Source organism: Centruroides sculpturatus, unplaced genomic scaffold, assembly GCF_000671375.1.
Source record: "Centruroides sculpturatus isolate CEXI.00-Female unplaced genomic scaffold, Cexi_2.0 scaffold664, whole genome shotgun sequence".
Taxonomy (NCBI): Eukaryota; Metazoa; Arthropoda; class Arachnida; order Scorpiones; family Buthidae; genus Centruroides; species Centruroides sculpturatus.
In genome coordinates, this window is record NW_019384885.1 from 400,253 (window position 1) to 420,901 (window position 20,649).

General features: G+C 33.1%; 2 protein-coding genes across 4 annotated transcripts in view; both read right to left on the reverse strand.

Moving 5' to 3' along the window:
• Positions 1 to 13,414, reverse strand: part of LOC111631101 — a 25,526-nt gene extending 12,112 nt beyond the window's left edge. The window contains exons 1-3 of the mRNA XM_023375297.1: positions 13,315 to 13,414; positions 6,008 to 6,117; positions 360 to 560 (exon numbers count right to left, since the gene is read on the reverse strand). Of these exons, the coding sequence (XP_023231065.1) occupies positions 360 to 560; positions 6,008 to 6,098 (292 nt within the window). The 5' untranslated portion in view covers positions 6,099 to 6,117; positions 13,315 to 13,414. The remainder of the gene's footprint in view (positions 1 to 359; positions 561 to 6,007; positions 6,118 to 13,314) is intronic.
• Positions 11,722 to 20,544, reverse strand: LOC111631107 (mitochondrial pyruvate carrier 1-like). Of its 3 annotated transcripts, none has more exons than XR_002757643.1 (9): positions 20,474 to 20,544; positions 20,339 to 20,342; positions 16,176 to 16,191; positions 16,010 to 16,090; positions 15,801 to 15,933; positions 15,579 to 15,721; positions 14,810 to 14,923; positions 14,657 to 14,723; positions 11,722 to 13,392 (listed from the first exon to the last, which is right to left on the reverse strand). XR_002757643.1 is itself a non-coding variant. In XM_023375305.1 (6 exons), exons 1-6 carry the CDS (start codon positions 20,542 to 20,544, stop codon positions 15,682 to 15,684), a joined length of 345 nt encoding a protein of 114 aa, XP_023231073.1. In that variant the 3' UTR covers positions 15,457 to 15,681. The 3 variants fall into 3 exon arrangements, 1 of the variants encoding a protein (XP_023231073.1); XR_002757642.1 differs by lacking the exon at positions 11,722 to 13,392 and adding an exon at positions 13,414 to 14,049; XM_023375305.1 differs by lacking the exons at positions 11,722 to 13,392; positions 14,657 to 14,723; positions 14,810 to 14,923 and having other exon boundaries at positions 15,457 to 15,721.
• Positions 20,545 to 20,649: the final 105 nt, after the last annotated feature.

Genomic DNA, 20,649 nt, shown 5'->3' on the forward strand with positions numbered 1-20,649 from the left:
GAGAAATCGCTTTTGCTTTGGATAACTTAAAACAGTGCTGGAGACAGCGTATCGGAAGCAATTATTTGCAAGAAAGCTAAAAAGATACACGCTGATCTCACGAAAAATCAAGCAGGAACTAGCCAGGAAAGCAAGGTGTTTAAAGCCAGCCATATTTTTACAAGAGAACGGATTAATCATTTTTACATTACTTCTTATAGGAAAAATTGGTTTGGTATACGTCCAATTCGGTATAAGTCCAAACATCGGGAACGGATTAAGGTCGTATACCGAGGTTCCACTGTATTGTTTTATATTATATTATAACAATTTGTTAAATATATATTATAAAATTAAAATTTAAAAAAAATTCTTCTAACCTGTATAATGAACTTCGTCTAAAGTCCTATAAAGTTTACTTGTTTCAAACTTTACACAACAGGTTCTCAGTTTATATTTCAATACTGTTGAATTTGGATTCCATTCAGAGAATATAACTGCTTCTATACTATTACTGTGTAATATTGACTTTTGGCGAAGATATTTTTCTAAATCATCTTCAGTTTTGAATCCTTTATAGTCTGCGAAAGGAATTAAAAAAAGAAAATAAAAATGTGTTTTAAAAATAAATAAGTTTATTCAGTACTGTGCATAATGTAGATTATAAAAAAAATATACAAGTTTACAATATGCAAGAAACAGAATTCAAGTATAGTTATTTAAATTAAATTAAAACATGATTTCAAGTTTAAAATTGGTTTCTATTGGAAATATTCTGAAAAATATTTATAATTAATTAAAGCGATACTTGCTTGGAGAGAGGGAGCTCCAATTTCTTTTTCATTTTCCCATTTATTGTCTGCTAGGACAGTGTAGTACTGTCAATTTTACCTTTGACAACTTAACAAAAGCACTTTACTCAGTGTAGCTGAATTGTATTTATTCTTGCATCAGAAACAAACAGGTTATGGGCCCAGTTTGTGTGTGCAAAATTGAAACCGAGTTTCAAATCAGAAATCAGAAACATGACATCGTTTAGATAGAATACGTATTCACCAGTTGCAAAGATAGATCAAAACTGCAGAGAAACAGAATGCTTTGACAAATATCAGACATTGGAATTTACTAAATTGCAGAATAATAGAATTATTATTATTATAGAATTACTAAATTGCCTACAGGTAGAAACTCAATAAGTTGTAAATGGGTATTTGAGGTTAAGTATGAAGAGGAAAGTGATGTCTCTTTATACAAAGCACAATTAGTTTCTAAGGAATACAGCAATTGTAATATAACATATGCTCCAGTCATAAAACAAAGTACTTTTAAGAGCTTTTTATATATATCTGTTAAACAGAAAATTAAAATCAAGCATTTTGATGCAAAGACTGCATTCTTTAATAGTGACATCAAAGAGGAAATATGTAAGTCACAACCTAAAGGATACATCATACCAGGAAAACATCTTGTGTGCAGGTTTAATCAATCATTATATATACTATGCGATCAACCAGATTTAGGAACAAGAAAATAAATGAGTTATTATTGAAGCAAGGTTGTAAACAAAGTCAAGCTGGTCTATGTTTATATTGTAAGTTTGAGAATAAACATTAGATGTATATTTTGGCATACATTGATGATTTAATAGTTGCTCTTGTTAATAAAAGATTAATTGTACCTCTCAGAATAATACTTACTCAAAGTTTTGAAATCAAAGATCTATGAGACATCACATACTATTTAGGAATTCAAATTCAATGAGAAGAGGACAGATGCTTCTTATTGCATCAGAGTACAAAAATCAATCAGATCATTAAAACATACAAATTAAAATAGGCAAAAGTGTATTTATGCCGATAGAAGTGAATTAGCTGAAACTAGAAAAAGAGAATGATCATTTATCAAATAACAATATATAAGCAGTGGGCCATTGTTACAACTATTTGAAATGTTAAGGCTACTTTCAGGAAGATTACTTTTATCAGATTAGTTTGGTCAGGAATGTTGCTTTCACACAAAGTAGTTAGGACATTCTAAACAATCTTCACCATCTTTTGCTTTCTACAAGATTAAGATCTTCCATTCCTACTTTTCAATTGTTTACTTCCTGATATCATCCTTAATTGTTTACTTAAATAAAAAATTTTAATATTCACAGATTCAAGAGTAATGTTCACGTCGTCAAACCCTCAAATGTATCAGTTTAATCAAGATGTGCCTATATTGATATGGACTCTGTGGAAGATCACATCGCAAACTTATTCAACCCAAATTTAAAATGGTATTACTTCCAGTGATCCCATCACAAAGTACACTTTGCCTAAATTTCAAACATATATTTGTATGACTAAATGCCCTGATATAGCAGCTGCAATCGGAATTCACTGCAGAAGAATAAGTAATCCTCGCCATAAGGACTAGAAGTCTAGAACACAGTTACCACAATGAAGCAAACCCAGAGCTCTCAACCATCCTCTTCTTACACAGACTATTAATGCCACATTGGCATTATATAAGGCATGCATAATTTTAGAAACTCATTAGAAATATCTATTATATAAAAATTTAAGCATGATATCAACAGAAGACATTAATAACAATTATAATATTACATAAAAATTACGATAACCTTAGTTATTGTATTGTTTTTACTTGATTGACCTTTTGCAAGTTGTTGTCACCCACAATTTTATCATAAAACTTATCACATTGTTTAATAAGTCGCAATTTTGCTTTATAATTAGCATTAATTTTATGGCTTGAATATTTCATTTCGACTTTTCTTTTAACCACAAGGTGAGATTTTCATGAGTGAAAATATTTTTCTACAGAAGCTGTAGACCCCGGAAAACAAAAAAACTAATTCTATCAAAGTAATAAAATCTCGGAATTCGTGATCCGTTTCGTGTGTCCCATGTGGTCTAGTAGTTAGGATATCTTGTTTTCATCCACAAAGCCCACGTTTGATTCTCGGCAAGGAAATATCGGTCAAGATGGCAGCCTAGGGGACCCGAGATAGAATCGGACGGGTCGAAAGAGCTCAGGAACTTTTTTAACCTAATGTTTATCAAAATACCGGCAAACAAGCGTTAATTAAAGCCTTGTTCTGTTGCTCTGGGAATTCGTGAGAGCAACCTCATAAATTTTTCTTGGGTAGTTTGTCCTAGGATCCCGCCACTTGATCACCCAAACTGAGGGCCTGGTGGAACCCACGATAGGTATGATTTAAAAGGCCCTCTTAGTTCCCAGAGGTCAGCAGGTGTTAAAAATCATTTCTTGGGAAATTGTTATCGTGTTGCATTTTTTTAAAAACTCTTTTCCGCTCTGTGAGCACTAAGAGGGCCTCTTTTAGCAAGTTCATTATGGGTTCGGCCGGATGGTGAGGGACGGGGCCCGACCACCACTTGAAAAATTTTCGGAGCTTTTTCGATCCAACCGGTTTCAAATCCCGGGTCCGCCTGAGCAGTAGACTGCCACCTTGACCGCTCGCCTATCGTGTTACGTTATTCATATGCCTTATAGATAAGAAAATTTTTCTTATAGTGAATGTCAATGTATTTCTTTTCCTACTTTTGCATTCTTTGCAAGAGCCCATCAGTCGGCGAGTGGATAAAACCGCTAAACAGAAGTTCCGTTTTATCAACACTCTTCAATTCGATTTAACGAGATGTTTCTTAACTAATAATTCGAAAGAAAAATGATTCAAATTAAATTGAATCGCTTATATCTATATTTTAAATTATCTAAACCCGACCCACCAGTGTCCAAACACTGGTGGGCCTTTCCCTGAACACTGGGAGTTCGGTCGTGGATTCGCGCCTAGCTAGGACGGGTTGGCTACGTGGAGTTTTCCGGGTTTTTTCCCACATCTGTAATGCCTGAATAAGGGCCAAGTTACTGTTAAAAAGACCTCCCGGAAGGCATCTCCCCTACGCAGATCGCCCAAGTATTGCGTTGCCCAAACTAAACACGAAATTGTATAATGGTTTCATAATACAGTAAATTCCTTTTATTGTAATCGCGGATCTAAACACGAAATTGTATAATGGTTTCATAATACAGTAAATTCCTTTTATTGTAATCACGGATATCGTTTTAAACCGCCTAATATTATCAGAATTAGCAAGCTTCAAAACATGTACTGTACTTTAAAATAATTTACCTCTTAAAATAAGGTAGTTTAAAATAAGTAAAAATTCGCTTATTGTAACCGGAATTTTGGTTATAGCTACATGCATTTTCTGGGCCTAAAAAATCTAATTGGTTAGGAGAACGGAGCAAAGAATTGTTATTAGTATTATTAAATAGTGTCCTGAGTCAGAGAGGATTCGGATGCGGCCAAAAAACATTGAAATTATTGTTATTAATAAACGAATTTTCAAGTTATATAATTTTCTTTAGTTGGTTTAACATGCCCTTATANCTAAACACGAAATTGTATAATGGTTTCATAATACAGTAAATTCCTTTTATTGTAATCGCGGATCTAAACACGAAATTGTATAATGGTTTCATAATACAGTAAATTCCTTTTATTGTAATCACGGATATCGTTTTAAACCGCCTAATATTATCAGAATTAGCAAGCTTCAAAACATGTACTGTACTTTAAAATAATTTACCTCTTAAAATAAGGTAGTTTAAAATAAGTAAAAATTCGCTTATTGTAACCGGAATTTTGGTTATAGCTACATGCATTTTCTGGGCCTAAAAAATCTAATTGGTTAGGAGAACGGAGCAAAGAATTGTTCTTAGTATTATTAAATAGTGTCCTGAGTCAGAGAGGATTCGGATGCGGCCAAAAAACATTGAAATTATTGTTATTAATAAACGAATTTTCAAGTTATATAATTTTCTTTAGTTGGTTTAACATGCCCTTATAATATCATAACCAAAACCAAAATTTTCATTAATTGTCATCTTATTTACACACCATTCTTAATGTTACCAGTATGGCCTAGTCCGAAAACGACAATAAGCGGATACTGTATTATAAATATTTAATGATTAGGAGAAGGTAGAGGAATGTGAGGTAGTGAGGCAAACCAACGTATTACAGTCTGTATAGTTCCAAGATATATTGGTGATTATTTGAATTGTGTTCAAGCTCTGAAGGTCACGTTGTCGGTGATACTGCATTTTCGTCGAGTCGTTAGCGTGATGCGTAGCGTGGAACATTTAGATTCAGTTTTTAATATTCATCTTGTGTTTTCGCGAAGAAAAGTATATTAATTTAAATTCGGTACCTTCTACTCTAAACTTCTGAAACAATTTAAATATAACCAAAGCGTTATTTTAATGCCATTAGATTGGAGTTATAAAGTTTTTGAGCTTAACATGGATGTTAACAGATGAGGCAGTGTGAACACTTCTATTCCAATCGTTTGTGTTTTCTTTTAGGGCCTGTTTGTAATGAGTACTCTTTTACTTTTCCAGATGGTCCGGAACTACGAGAAGGCGAGGAACAAAAAAATGGAGTAAAAAATTCACGTTGGTGGCTGTTGGTGCTTAGTCTGTTTAAAAATTTAATTCTTATTATTTAGGTAAGCATTCAATTATCCTACTTTGCCCCATACCGTGATCAAAATTTGGCAGCGTTTTTAAATACAGTATTTAATTTTAAAAAATTCATAAAAGCGCGTTATTCTTAACGTACTAAACTAGGATTTTGTGAAAAATAAAACGTTTTTTGTGTATCTCTAAACGTTGTTTTATTAGTTTGAAGACTAAGTAATAAGCTCTGCCTCGCCTTATTTAAATGAGTTAGTAAATGGGACGAATCACCACACTAAGGCTGCTTAGTTGTCCACAATATGGACAGACCCGATCCGCTGTAGAATCAGCCAGCAAGGACGAGTGACAGCGAACTAAGCTTCGATTAATCTATCCACGAGAGTACGAAATGGATTCGAACCCGGATCCTCACAATGTTAAGTTGACACCTTATCGCGCGACCATCTTAAGAAATGTTTAAAAAATAGAAAAATATGTTACACTACTTTAAAATGAAACAGCATAGAATACTTACTTGAATATTGATTTGAGAATGCATCTTCTATGAATTTCCTGCAGGAAGCAGTATTTGGTACATAGTAAAAGGTATCCAATGGAAAACGCATTTCCCCCACAGGGAATGGCCTAAAAATATATGCATCTTTATGCAATAGCCTTATTGGAATAATGGAACCATTATATCTAAATGAGGGCTTTAAATTATTTTTTCCACTGATGTTTGTCATAAATATCGCAAAGCAAAGAGGTATTATTAACTCGAAACATGTCAAAAAATAATGCCTCCGATAGAAACGCCAGTCTTTCCATATTATAGTTAGTAGAGGTCGACATACGCCACCCATCTTTTAACGTATGGTAAAATTGTTTTTAACTCCAGTTAAATAAAAATTGATTGTGTTGAGTAATGTTATATATTGTAAATATATCTTATTCAACTATCATCATGATTTCTTAATTAAGTTTGACTCATGCTGGTGTTTGTTTAAAGTGGATAAAGTACAGTACGGTATTTCTCAAATGTATAACCAGTATATATCATTTATCTGTTTCAACCTGACACAATAATTTATGAAATTGTGTAAACGTTTACTTTAAATAACATACAAAGCAAACACTCCCGGATTTGCTTTGTATTATAAGTTTGCTTTTTTAACACTGTCCCTCGCCGTCCTGAATCCATTGTGGACCTGGCTGAAAACACGGAGGGCTTGAGGAAGGATTTCTTAATGTCCACAGAGCAGAAAGAGTAAAAATCAAAAACATGTGTTTTAATATTCACAATTGATTGGATTGATAGGATAAAGCAATACAATTCCTTTGGCAGATCGCCCTTCAACATATGAGTGATCTGCCGGGAAGTCTTTCCATGGGAAACTGGTGTCTACTTAGACGCGTAAAGAAAACCTGAAAAACTCCACGTAGTCAGCCCATTGATGAGGCGCAAACCAGCGACCAACTACTACCAGTGTTCAGTGGTTTTATCCATTTGGCACTAGTTAGAACACAGATTCTTGTAACTTCTGTATACTTAAAACTAGGGCACCGCGCGACTTTGTCGTATCGGATAGAATTGAAGCGGAGTTGGAAGGAAAGAAGCGATCCCTGTACCTGTTATGTATAAAAGAGGCGATTCTTGTACAGTACTTGTCGGACTAGCTGTTTGGATTTTTTTTTATTATTGTTTTCATCTTACGTGCACTAAGAGGGCTTTTTAATCAAAGCTATAATATACTATACATGACACGAGGCACATCTCATAATTAAAAAATTTTAATAGTTTACAAGCAGTTTAAGAATTATTCTAAACAAAACTCTGGTGCCACCAGTGGCCGAGTGGATAAAACCACCGAACAATGGTAGCTGATCGTGGATTCGCTCTGGCCACGTGGAATTTTCTTTAACTCTTCATGTTAGTAACACCTAAATAGGAGCCAGTTTCCCGTAGAAAGTCCTCCGGAAAAGCATCCCACCCTCGGCAGATCTCCAATGTTTGGCGTTGTCGAATAAAGCAAAAACCAAAACCAAGCCTTCCGGGAGGACGACGAGGAAACTGGCTCCTATTTCGGTTTTAGACACGTGAAGAAACCCCGAAAATCTGTATGCAGGGACGTTGGAAAAAAAGAACGAAAATGCAGATTAACTATGCGACAAATACCTGTTTTTTTTTTTTACTTCCGTAAAATTTTGGATTAACTTAAATCCTAAAATTAGACATAAAAAACATACCGATATCAAAATTGAAGGTTATTTATAATGTAGGTCAGTGACACATTCAAAATTTAATATTGAAGGAGTCGAAGTGATCAGATAAAAAATATTTTAATGCGAATTCAATAAAATTCCTATCTTATATGACCGCNGTTTACAAGCAGTTTAAGAATTATTCTAAACAAAATCCTGGTGCCACCAGTGGCCGAGTGGATAAAACCATCGAACAATGGTAGCTGATCGTGGATTCGCGCTGGCCACGTGGAATTTTCTTTAACTCTTCATGTTAGTAACACCTAAATAGGGGCCAGTTTCCCATAAAAAGTCCTCCGGAGAAGCATCCCACCCTCGGCAGATCTCCAATGTTTCGCGTTGTCGAATAAAACAAAAACCAAAACCAAGCCTTCCGGGAGGACGACGAGGAAACTGGCTCCTATATGGTGAAGAAACCCCGAAAATCTGTATGCGGGACGTTGGAAAAAAGAACGAAAATGCAGATTAACTATGCGACAAATACCTGTTTTTTTTTTTTTTTTTTACTTCCGTAAAATTTTGGATTAACCTAAATCCTAAAATTAGACATGGAAAACATACTGATATCAAAATTGAAGGTTATTTATAATGTAGGTCAGTGAAACACTCAAAATTTAATATTGAAGGAGTCGAAGTAATCAGATAAAAAATAATTTAATGCGAATTCAATAAAATTCCTATCTTATATGACCGCTAATTTATAATAAAAGACACGAAATAATATCAATAAAAAATGAATTTTAAGAAAAAAAATTTGGAGAATTTACTAGCGTTGTTTTCCTTTTACTTTCAAGTGTGCCAGGGCCCCTAGGTCACCCCTGATGTAGATAAAATTATATAGCAATGTTAGAAGGACAAAAAACAAATTGACTGTCACTTTTCCTGTTTTGTATTTGTAATTTTATTTTTCTAAATTGTTTGTTAGACTTTTTGATTGTAATTATTTTGATGAAACTAAAAAATTTTTTGCCAATGCTTGTTTTTTGTTCAATAAAATTTCCTACTGTAATTTTTTTTCATTTTCACTCTCTGTTCTCTGAGCACTAAGCAGGCTTTTTCTAATCATACTAATTTCGGATTCGACCGGGTCCATAATGGAACAGCCAGATGTTGAGAAACGGGCCGACCATCTATAAAGGTTCCCAAGATTTGTCACTTTCCGTCCTATTTCCTAAGAGGGCCTCATTTAGCAAGCCCATTATGGGTTCGGCCAGACCCACATTGGTGAGCAGAGCCGGCCCTACCATAGGGCGAAAGGAGCAGCCGCTCCAGGCGCTAAGTCCTAGGGGGCGCCTCAGTGGTAAAGAAAATTAAAGGGTATAAATTTGGGGCAATCAAGGGCAGTGGCGTAGCGAGGGGGTGCAAGGGGGTGTATCAAGCACCGGGCGCCACTCGCAGAGGGGCGCCCAAATGGTCTCCAAAACAAACTATATGTGTTTCTGGAGGGGGGCGCCAATAAAGTGTCGTGCTCCGAGCGTCAGTTATGTTCGCTACGCTATTGACCAAGGGGGCGCCATAATAGGATCTCGCTCCATCCTAAAACTTGCCTCGGGCCGGCACTGTTGGTGAGGGACAGAGGCCGACATATCCGGTAGAACCACCATCCGAAAAATTCCTGGCGATTTTTCGACCCGTCCAGATTCGATCCCGGGTCACCCAGAGAATGTGGTTTGGTTTATTTGTCTACGACAACACTACATATGGGCAATCTGCCGAAGGGAAACGTCTACTAGCAAAACTTTCTATGAGAAACTGGTCTCTAATAAGGTGTTACAAACGTGAAGAAAACCCGTAACCATGCATGTGACCAGCCCGTAGACCAGGCTCAAAAACACAACCAAGTGTTTATCACTCGATCACTGGTGGGCACGACAATGATTTTTAAAATATTTTAGGTTAGATTTTGCATTTCTTTTGGATTCGTTAATGATTTAGAAGCACGAGACTGTTCTCACTCAAAAATAATTTTGTTTACGTAAATCGATCGCACACCCAATCGTCAGTAATCCGGATTGAAAACGGATTCGGATTCTCAGCTTACCAACGTCATTGTGGATCAGATTTTCGTTCACATTAGGTAAAACCTTCCGGATATAATTCAGACCAATCGCTTTTAAATTATTCTTTCTTCGTTTCCCATTACAAAACGTGAATTATGAACGCATGCAGAAAATGCTTATTGCAATTTTTATTCGAAAAAAAAAATATTTTCTAGTATTTTCCTGATGACATGACTTTTACAAACAGCTATAATTACTTTATAACAATTAAATGTATAGGCCCACCAGTCAGTGCCGGCCCGAGGCAAGTTTTAGGATGGAGCGAGATCCTATTATGGCGCCCCCTTAGTTGCCCCTAATTTATACCCTTTAATTTTCTTTTTCCACTGAGGCACCCCCCTAGGACTTAGCGCCTGGAGCGGCTGCTCCGTTCGCCCTATGGTAGGGCCGGCTCTGTCTGCCACCAGTGTCCAAGCGGTTCCTTCCCTGAACACTGGGAGTTCGGCGTGGGTTCGCGCTTTGCCAGGACGGGCTGGCCACGTGGTTTCCCGGATTTTTTTCCACGTCTGTAACGCATAAATAGGAGCTAGTTACATTTAAAAAGACCTCCCCTCAGGCAGATTACCCGAGTGTTGCGTTGCCGTACCTTAACAAAACAATAGGTAATTGCAAAATATTGATTACTTATATTTTACATTTCATTAGCATCTCCATTTCAACCATTATTCTCATAATCCAAATTTTTCCTTTTCGTGAAAATGCTCTTAGTCTGGCATCATATTAAAATTTTTACAGAATTTACTACTGCTGAATATAGAACTTTCAAAACCTATATTAAGATAATTGGGTGATTTTTTTGTTGTTAATGTGGGAGTAAATTAAATACTCGTTATACAAAAAGATTCTGGGCGTTGTCCAAAGTTTCCTTTAATTAAAAAAAAAATCAAAAAGTTGCTCTAAGTGTTCTAAAATTAGTTATTTGAATTCCACTTTTTTTTTGGAGATATTTTACTAGTCAGTAGGTTAATATAGCGTAAAATTTCGAACCAAATTAGACTTATTAATATACGTTTGAATTTGTAGTAAGCTTTATCACTGGAAATACTTCAGATTTTAATTTTTTATGATGTTAATACAATAAAACTTCGATTTGACGGACTAATTCGGGCGAGGTTTTCCGAATGAGCCTGTTAAAAAAAAATTCAGATTAGTCAGTTTATCTGTTTTTTTACTTATGTAAACACGCGCGCGTAATTAAAATGAAGTACGTATGAAATGTTTAACGTCACAGAAAACTTTTCTATATGTATTATTGCTTATGTACAACTTGCCGTAGTTCTGAGAACAAGTACAGTCGACACCCCCTATAACGCGGTAGATACGTTCCACTTTATAAGAGTTTCACATTGTAGGAATCCTTAAATACATGAACCAATCACAGCCCGACACGTGTGCAGTTTACGGACTACTGCTGTTTGAAAGGTTTTCTTCCATAAAATTAATCGATTCTAGACTAATTTGACTCAACATTTCGAAAACACGTACAATTTTTTGGGAATAACCTGTATAAACTATGCTATAAACAAAAAATTGTAGGATTACTTACCGAGTGTGCACCGTTCGACGACGCCATTGCTTAAGCTTGTTTTCGTCGTGGAGCAGCGCACCAAACGGCGGCCGCATTTTCTGACAAGTTATTTTTCTGCGAAAAAATTCGCTGAACTTTGAGACATCATTAATAGAAATAATTTTTATGGCCGTTGAATAAGAAATGTATAAACTACAGTATTGTATTAGACTTACAGTACCTAATTTATATACTGTACAGATAGTTTACTATATACTGTATATATAGTAAACTCAACTTACCCGCCTAAACTCTCCTTAGCGTGTAAGTAGTTCGGCTGCTCGTCCACTATTGGTCCAGATTCGACCAATCCTGTCGCGACACGAGTCGGCGATGACGTTTTACCGCATTTTACGAGTCTCTTTTACCGCCTTTATACGAATACGGTCGCAATTTTTTCGCCGCGATATACGAATCCGCATTATATGAACCCGCGTTATAGGGGGGTCGACTGTATACCATCTAAATCGAATAAATATGCAAACGGCTTTAGCAAAACACTTTTAATTAAATTTAATTAAGAGATTCTGCGATTTAAAAAAATAATAATAATAAATAAATGTTAATTTAACGGACTGGATTTAGGAAAACCTCGAATTTGGGACTCTATTGTAGAAACTTCCTCTTCAAGCTTTACTAACTCCAGCTAACCGGCAAACGAATCACTTTTACGGTATCTAATCTACAATCCCAGTGTTTCTGAGAGGTTTTGGCATCGAAAGGAGATGCTTTTTAATATCTGCCACCTATTATTTAATGAAGAATACCGTATTTTCACAGAATGATCGGCATGCTGCATAAAAACGGGACAGATCAGCACGCTAGACACTCTGGGGTTACTGGCATGCCGATTAAACTGAACTAAAATATAAAATTAATCAGATTTAATTAACAACTAGTTTTGTTAGATGTTAAAAAAAAAACATTCTTCAGAGTACAATAAAATAACATTGTAATTTGACTGACTTAAAAATCAAGAAGAGATGCCGATCTTAATCGATGTACTGTACAGTACCTTGAGATAATTTACAGCGAGTTTCTTAAATTTAATATGTTTATTTTTGCGTTTTTGAATCAAACAATAATAAAATACACATTAAAAAAGAATTTTTGTAATTCTAGGAGTATTTTATGTCATTAGAAAGAGAATGAAAAAAAATTAAACCTATAATTGTAGTTTTGGATTTAATGCTGACAGTTGAATAATTGATTCATTTCATGTGTCACAAGTGATGCCATCCTGTTGAAACCATGTTCTTGTATTGAAGCCATGAATCAATTGAAGCAGTAAAGGAATTATTCCCCAATAAGCTGATTTCGGGAAGAGGTGATGTTAACTGGCCATCACGCAGTCCAGACCTGAGTCCTCTGGACTATTTCTTATGGGGATTTCTTAGAGAGAGGATGTACGAAAATAAGCCGAGGACATTAACTCAATTAAAGCAGAATATCACAGCAGAAATGAGCATAGGCATCTCAGGCTTTGTGTCAACGTGTACCGAGAAATCTTTGCTCAAGATTAGAAGAGTGCCAGGAGCGTAATGGACGCCACTTAGATAACATAATTTTCAGTAAATAATTTTCCAATAACTGTAGATTAAAAATAAAAACAAAACTTTCTTTGAACATGTTTAAACTGCACTCATCCTTTCTGGACACCCTGTGTATTTTCTGCCTTTGTTCTGATCTCTATCTAGTATCATGTAGTTCAAAGTCAATATAATTTATTATTACTGAAAATTAATAATTTAATTAATATTAAATGTTGTAATACAAATTATCTTACATACAAATTTTTTATGGATTTCATTTAATATCTATGTAAGATAATGAATCTTGAAAAATCCAATAATCTGTTAGTTCACAGATCTGAGAGTTACACACAAATGTTGCCAGAAAATTATAATATTTTACTGTTTAATAATAGTTAATATTTTTGTGAAAAATACTTACACCAGACAAAGAAAAAGATTTTCCTGATACTGTCCAAAAAATATTTCATTAAAGCTGAGTTTCCGGTAGATGATAGTTCTAGAGAAGAAAATAGCATAATAGACATTGGTAAATCATGCAAAAGATTACAACTCTTTTGAAAACAAATTTCTCTATCAATGTCAACAGTATTACATTTGATAATGATCCTGCAACTTCAGTTTATTGACAGAGCATTGGATATTATTGGAAACACAGAAATGGAAGAAAGCAAAAGCAAAAGGTATACATCAGTGATTCTTAACCTTTTTTTTCGTCACGGTACACTTATAATAATTCAAAATTTGGTGGCACACACGGTTACTTCGGCAAGTACTGCAGGACAACTGGTGAAGCCATAACAATGATTTTTAAACACGGTTATTTAGGTCACATCTTCTAAACGTCTTGGTAACTACTGGCAGTCCAAACACGCCCTAGGAAGGTAGAAATGATTAAACTATTTGTCTGACATCACTTATGTATGGATATTCATAGTGGCGGCACACTTCAAAAATCTCGCGGCATACTAAAGTGCCACGGCACAGTGGTTGAGAATCACAGGTATACATAATGCAGAAGAAAGACAACTAGAGATGATAAGGTTTTTAGAAGCTTTGTCTGTTGTGTGCAATCTTCAAATTTGCAGTTTCAAAACATGTATGAGCTCCATTAGATTAGGAAGAAGACACTTTTCATGATCATATCAACACCAAACTGTTAAAAGAAACATAGAAGAACGATAGAGAAAGTATGGTGAAGAAAGTTTAAAAAAAATTGGACTAAACCTTGTAATAAAATGTTTCTTACATATATAATAAAGTAATTTTCCTATAAAAATAAACATTTGCAATACATTTTAGTATTTTCAAAAAAAAAACTAACTTGTAAAACACATTCAAAACAGAAAAAATTTTGATATTGTGCAATGCTGGTTTACACAGATATTACATTAAATTGATATGAACTTTTTTCTATTGAGTCAAACTAAAAATTTTGAATTCAATTTGGAAAAATTTTTTGATAAAGATAATTGCAAAGAGTCAATAAAAGTTGAATTTCTCATCTGTTGAAGGATTCTGAATGCAAAAATATGGATCTTCTAGAAATATGAAATAGAGAATTATAAAGTTTAGTTCTTAATAGATATTTGTCTATTTGCTTTCTGTAATGGAATAAATAGTGCTTATTGATATCAGATTTAATCTGCATGGAGTTGTTGAAATTATTGCATATATTTACTTGAAATAAAAAATAATAACAGAATTATAGAATTTCATAAAATACAGTATATAATCAATCAACATGCTAAACAAAAACTTACTACTTATTGCTGCCGATAGTCTTGATTCAATACGTTAATAACTTTCTTGCAGTATTTTTACTCATAACTAAATTTGAAAAAACAAAACATAATAATTAAATATTGAAATATAGTTTCAAAAAATACTTTAAAAAGTTAGAGAGAAATAATTACCTTATCCAGTACAAAATTTCTTTATGTCCCATCACTTTATACCTAAGTCTCATTCTGTTTCAGATTCAATTTGCTTTCTTTAATTTTCAAATGTGGAGTTATTGAAAACCTAATCTATAACAATTTTTCACTCAACTTAATAAAATATTGCTATTAAAATTTAGTTTTTTTTTTCTATTTTTTTAATCAATTATAGGATAATTAATCATTTCATTATGGTATGTCATCATCTGTATGTGATGAAATTAATATATTTGTTTGACATTAAATTTTTATTTTTAATATTTCTGCATTAATAAATGTTAAGAAATGAAAACAATCTAATATAAACTTGAAATATATTTTCTTTATCATCTTATTGATATTTTTGATAATCGTATTAATATTTTAGTGGATCTCAAATTAATATTGTTAACAATGCCAATTCAAAAGTTTCAGAATTTATCATCATTCCTTAGATTCAGAGTCATGAATTCTATAAATTATAAAAGCAAAAACAAAGAAAATGCAGATGAGATATTAAAAATAATTAAAATAATAAACATCAATATGCAATATTTACCGTATAAACATTATATAATAATAATGTTCTAAATGATTGATTCAAGATATCATAAAAAATGATTAAATATTCAAGTCAAACAAAGCTTATTCATTTATTTTCTATTTTATTATTATATTTACAAGTTAAAATTTAAAAAAAAAAATTAATCTTCTGTATTTTAAACAATAATGAACAAAAATTTCTTGTAATACATTTCTTACTTACAATTATTGATAACTTTATGATTGATTTCTCAATATCAATCAAACACGAATCATCTAAATTAATTTAACTAAACAAATCATCATCATCTAACTTAATAATTTAATTAATTTTGAAGTTGTACTTTCTGTTTATCAGATGAGAATCTGAAATTTAAAACAAAAATTTAATAGATAAAAATTTATAATTTTTTTTAATATAAAACATGGTTAAAAATTAACTCACTCATGTTTTATCAGTCTTGTGCCTTGAATAATTTGTGCAGATTCATTTGTAAAATGACAGGCAAATAATAACAGATTTCGAGGCTGTACTTTCCAAGCAAATCTCATAAAAAGTAATGAATATATACATAATGCTAAAAAGAAAAAATATTTAATGGCTGAATTAATAAAAGTTAGTCCAGAAAACTTTAATAAAATATATTAAAATACCTAAAGTCATCTTTCCGCTAATAAATGTTGGATCTTTTTTGAAATCCGCAATTGCAGCAAGTGGAATTCCCCAATTTGCAACTGTAAAATAGTTTCAATATTTCTAGTTAATTTTATTTTATATATATGTAAAAAAATTTTAATCACAATATTTATAAAAACTTACCAGGTCCCCAAAAATGCTAAAATAAAATTAAATGCATATATATATTATTCGTCCATTAATAAATAGAATATAAAAATTTTATAATTTAAATTATATATAATACTACAGTAGCTCCTGCTTTTATTGTTCCTCATTATATCACTCGTTTGAATATATTGTTTTTTTTTTGGTCTTCCAAATATAAAAGCACTTTGGCCAATAATTTTTTAAAAATTAGTCCCCATTAAATTTCTACTAGAAAAAAAATATTAATTTATTCCAATCATTGACATTGAAATTACCATTGTGTGAAATATGAGCCACAAAAAAAGCAAGTTAGCATAGAGATCAAAAATATACAAAACAGATAGATAGATACATTGGTTATATCACACCATCTGATGTATCACTCATTTATCTTGCATGTTGCAAGATATAACAAGAAGCTACTGTATATATATTACCATTTATAAATAATTACATTACAGTAAAAACTATTATCTGAACTTGATAGGATCAGAAGTCTTTCAGATGAACAAAACTTTGGATAATCCAGAAACTTGTTTAAATGTATCCAAAATAAAAGTTTTGGGTACATTTAAACTATTTTGGACAATAAATATTGTAACAGAATTACAGTATTTGAATGCAAATTAATATACTCAAAATACTCATATACAAAATAATTCAATAATAATTATGTTAATTTAATAACCCTATTGATATATATTACTAGCAGACCCTGCTATGCGTTGTTGTGGCTCAAAATGTATCTACAGTATTATAAATGTATAACACACTTCCCTTGTGGGGGGAGAATTTTCAAAAAATCCCTTTTTAGTGTATACTCTGTTGACATATCCTATTAAAACGCAAAAAACTGCATCTAAAATAGTATAAATAGAAGCAGAGTTCTTCACGGTAAGCCTTAATCCTGTCCATCTCCCCCCAGTGGGGAGAATTTCGACATGTATATTATATAAAAACGTGCATATTTGAATGCAACATTGTATCAAAATTTCAAAGGAATCGGTAGGAACAAACGAACATTACTTTTTTATTTATATTGACAGATAAAAGATGATCTGCTTTACTTCATCTTCACAGAAAAGCAAACTTAGGTCATCATACTCGCAGAGTTAGCACCATCTGTTGGACATAAAGGCCTTAATCCTAGACGATATCTTTTAATCTATATGGATGTTTAATGGAATAATATACACCTATGTCCACCCCGAAGTTCCATTCTAAGTATTGGTGAAAGAATTTTTGAAATCGGATGAGTAGTTTCAGAGATTACCTCCTACATCCAAACTTACAAACTTTACCTCTTTATAATATTAGTATAGATAAACATCCTCACTTAGTGGTTTGTTTACTACAGTAGAGCCTCAAAAACTCGGCCTAATGTGGACCGAAGGGTGGCCGAGTTTGTGAAAATGCCGGGTTATCGGGAATGAGGTTAAAAAAATAAGTATGAGTGTTTCCTCAGAAAATACTGTACTGTATTTGTATGTATTGTTTACTTGAGAATACAACAGAGAATAAACTGCCCGAATACCCTTAAACAAAGGAAAAGTACGTTTTTTATAGAGCCTTTACTACATGAAAGTGAAATTAATGAATACACTGTGTACAGTAATTTACCTGATAAGACAGACCTCAGAAAAATACTTTATGAGGAATAAAGCTGTCTTTATCATGAAAATTAATTAACTAAGGATTTTTTTGCCCTGCCAGGGTGTTGCCGAGTTATCCGGAGTGCCGGGTTATCGAGTGCCAAGTTTTCGAGGCTCTACTGTATATGAATCCTTCATCATAAACAGTATATAATGAACAAGTCACTAAGTGAGATGTTTTGTTAATTATTTACCCGAATTACAGTAATATATATTGTCAGTGCACTAAAATTTTCAATTGATTCAAAATGTAATATAAGTTTTTATTTATTTAAAGTTACTTCCTTGAAGTATTTGTTTGCAATATTAAACATAGAAGGCAATCTTTGAATTAATAGTTATATGCAAAAATTAAGTATCCTGCAAACAATGTGTTGCAGGAAAAATTAACAAATAAAAGAGGGGGAAATAAACATGTACAGTACCTAAAATAAATTGAAGAAAATTAAGAAATAAGGAAAACTTCATTCATAACTGGACCAGTCAACTCTATTATTAAAACAAAAATGTTTATTCTTAAAAAAAAAAGTACATAATAATAATAATATAAAAGTTCAATATAAGAAAATGCTTTGTTTATTGAAAATTTGACTTGAAAGGAATAAAAATGCAATTGGCATGGCCAAATATAAAATAAATTTGAATGAAAAAAAATTTCTGAAATAGTTTATTGAAATTACAAATAGCAATGTGACCAGAATCAGATTAAATTCCATTCCAAACAAAAAAGTTTACATTAATGTTTTGTTATACTAATGAAAATAAGATAAGCTAAGCCAAGAACAAATGATAATGCTATATAATGAAATATTCAGTTTATAATTTGGTATAATGAAAATCTCTAGAAAGAGAAAGTAATTTTAAACAGTGTTTAAAATTTAAAAAATAAAAACCAATGGCAATCTATTTCTATTGGAATGATCAAATTAGCCCTCACTAAACACAAGGGCTGTTGAGGACTTGTATGAAGTCCAGGATAGAGCAGACCTCCTCCTGCCATTTTTTTGAATAAATGAAATACTATAATGATTCTTTATTAACAAAAATATTATTAATATACAAGAGTAAGAATCACTATGGGCCAAGAAGAAAATCCTCAGCTCCCCCACTTAACAGCCTTGCTAAACACCAGATTTTGTCAATCCCTGAAATCTGACAAAACAAAAGTTGCATAGGCTTACATAGCATTAAGTTAAGCTCGTGAACAGTATTCCAGTCAGAGGGGGCATGGAATACCAGATGCTGTTTTTTCCTCATCTAAAACTTAGTGTCTCTGGCCACTGATAAGTACAGATAAAAAGAAAGTTAGTGGTAATTGCATCTAGTCATGAAGCAAAGCAAATCTAGTTATAGCAATTATTCCCTACATAAAGCATCAATAATTCCTTATGATACATTTGGACATGAAAATGAGAAAGAAAAAAGAACTGGAATGATAAACAAATTAAAACTAATTTTTATTGATACATGTAATAATGAGCACATGGAAAACTGGACAAATTCCAATTCAAAATTTAAGCAAGATTTTAACATGGAATCAAATGAATAAAATTAATTATGGTTCTTTTCTGTTAATGGAATGCCAGTTGTAACTTTAATCCGACATGCAATACCGATGTCTGCATTGCTCCACTAAGACTCACAGTGAACTGTTTGGCCCACATGACTGTGCCAGCTTCGAGTTGCTCACTTGACTGTTTGTGGAGTACTTGATGTTATATAGTTTTAGGGGATGCAGGGTCCCACCCCCTAAAACTATATAACATTGCTCGCCGAGATGTTAGCTATAGCAAGCTCCAAAGTGCACAACTACATGCAAAGCACGTAGAATAGGAAGTATACTGATACACGTTAAAAACTGACTTTTGGAGCCGAATACCTCGCAAAAGATGACAATTCTGGGGGTGGTGCAAAACCGCTCATTCAGAACTTCAGTCTTACCCCTTGCTGTACATATCAGCTGGCCTCCCATTAACAGAAAAGTACCATTATTATATTACAGAAATTAAAAATTAAAAAAAAAAAAAAAGGTTCCAAATCATCTACGGTACTCATCTGCCATTAATTAAGTTTTATTTGCGTAAGGCATGGCGACACACGGGTGCCGAGGGAAAAATGTCTCCCGGAAGGTCTTTCACGGAAAACTGGCTCCTATTTAGGTGTTAGGTAAACGTAAAGAAAACTACCAGTGATTGGTGTTTTTATCCACTCAGCCACTGGTAGGTCTGCTACATTAATTTGCAGAAATTTCTATTATGTTTATGGTAATTATATGCAGGGATGGCTGTAGGTTTTTCCTGCCCTGGGGGAAAAGTTATTAGTGGGCCCCAAAATATTTGAGAAAAAAACAAAATGTATTTTTTCATCAAAAATTTTTTTAGAAATTTGAAAGTGTGGGACCCCTCCGAGGGCAAGACTCCGATCTGTGGCCCGAAAAATCCCCATTCGAGTCTGCCCCGATTACATGCATTTGTATAAATACAAGTTTTCCTCCAATACACTTACCGTGCTTCAGTTCCAAATTCCAAGGCCAGGGTCATCGAGGTTATATTAAATGAACGAATAAAAAAATGATTTTCATTATTCACATGGTTACGTGACAAGAAAATATTACAGCGCGATATATAAACAGAGAAATACCTGCATAAATACTCCCTAAATTCTTTACTCTTCAGATGATCGACACCTCTTCTCAACAAGCGTGACGCCATGTTTAATCTTACATACAAATTTTTTATGGATTTCATTTAATATCTATGTAAGATAATGAATCTTGAAAAATCCAATAATCTGTTAGTTCACAGATCTGAGAGTTA

Coding starts and splice junctions, on each gene's coding strand:
- LOC111631107 (XM_023375305.1), bottom strand. CDS start 20,544: ATGGCGTCACGCTTGTTGAGAAGAGGTGTCGATCATCTGAAGAGTAAA. Junction 15,934..16,009: donor TAGCGGAAAGATGACTTTAG/GTATTTTAATAT, acceptor TTTTCTTTTTAG/CATTATGTATATATTCATTA. Junction 15,722..15,800: donor ACAAGACTGATAAAACATGA/GTGAGTTAATTT, acceptor TTTAAATTTCAG/ATTCTCATCTGATAAACAGA.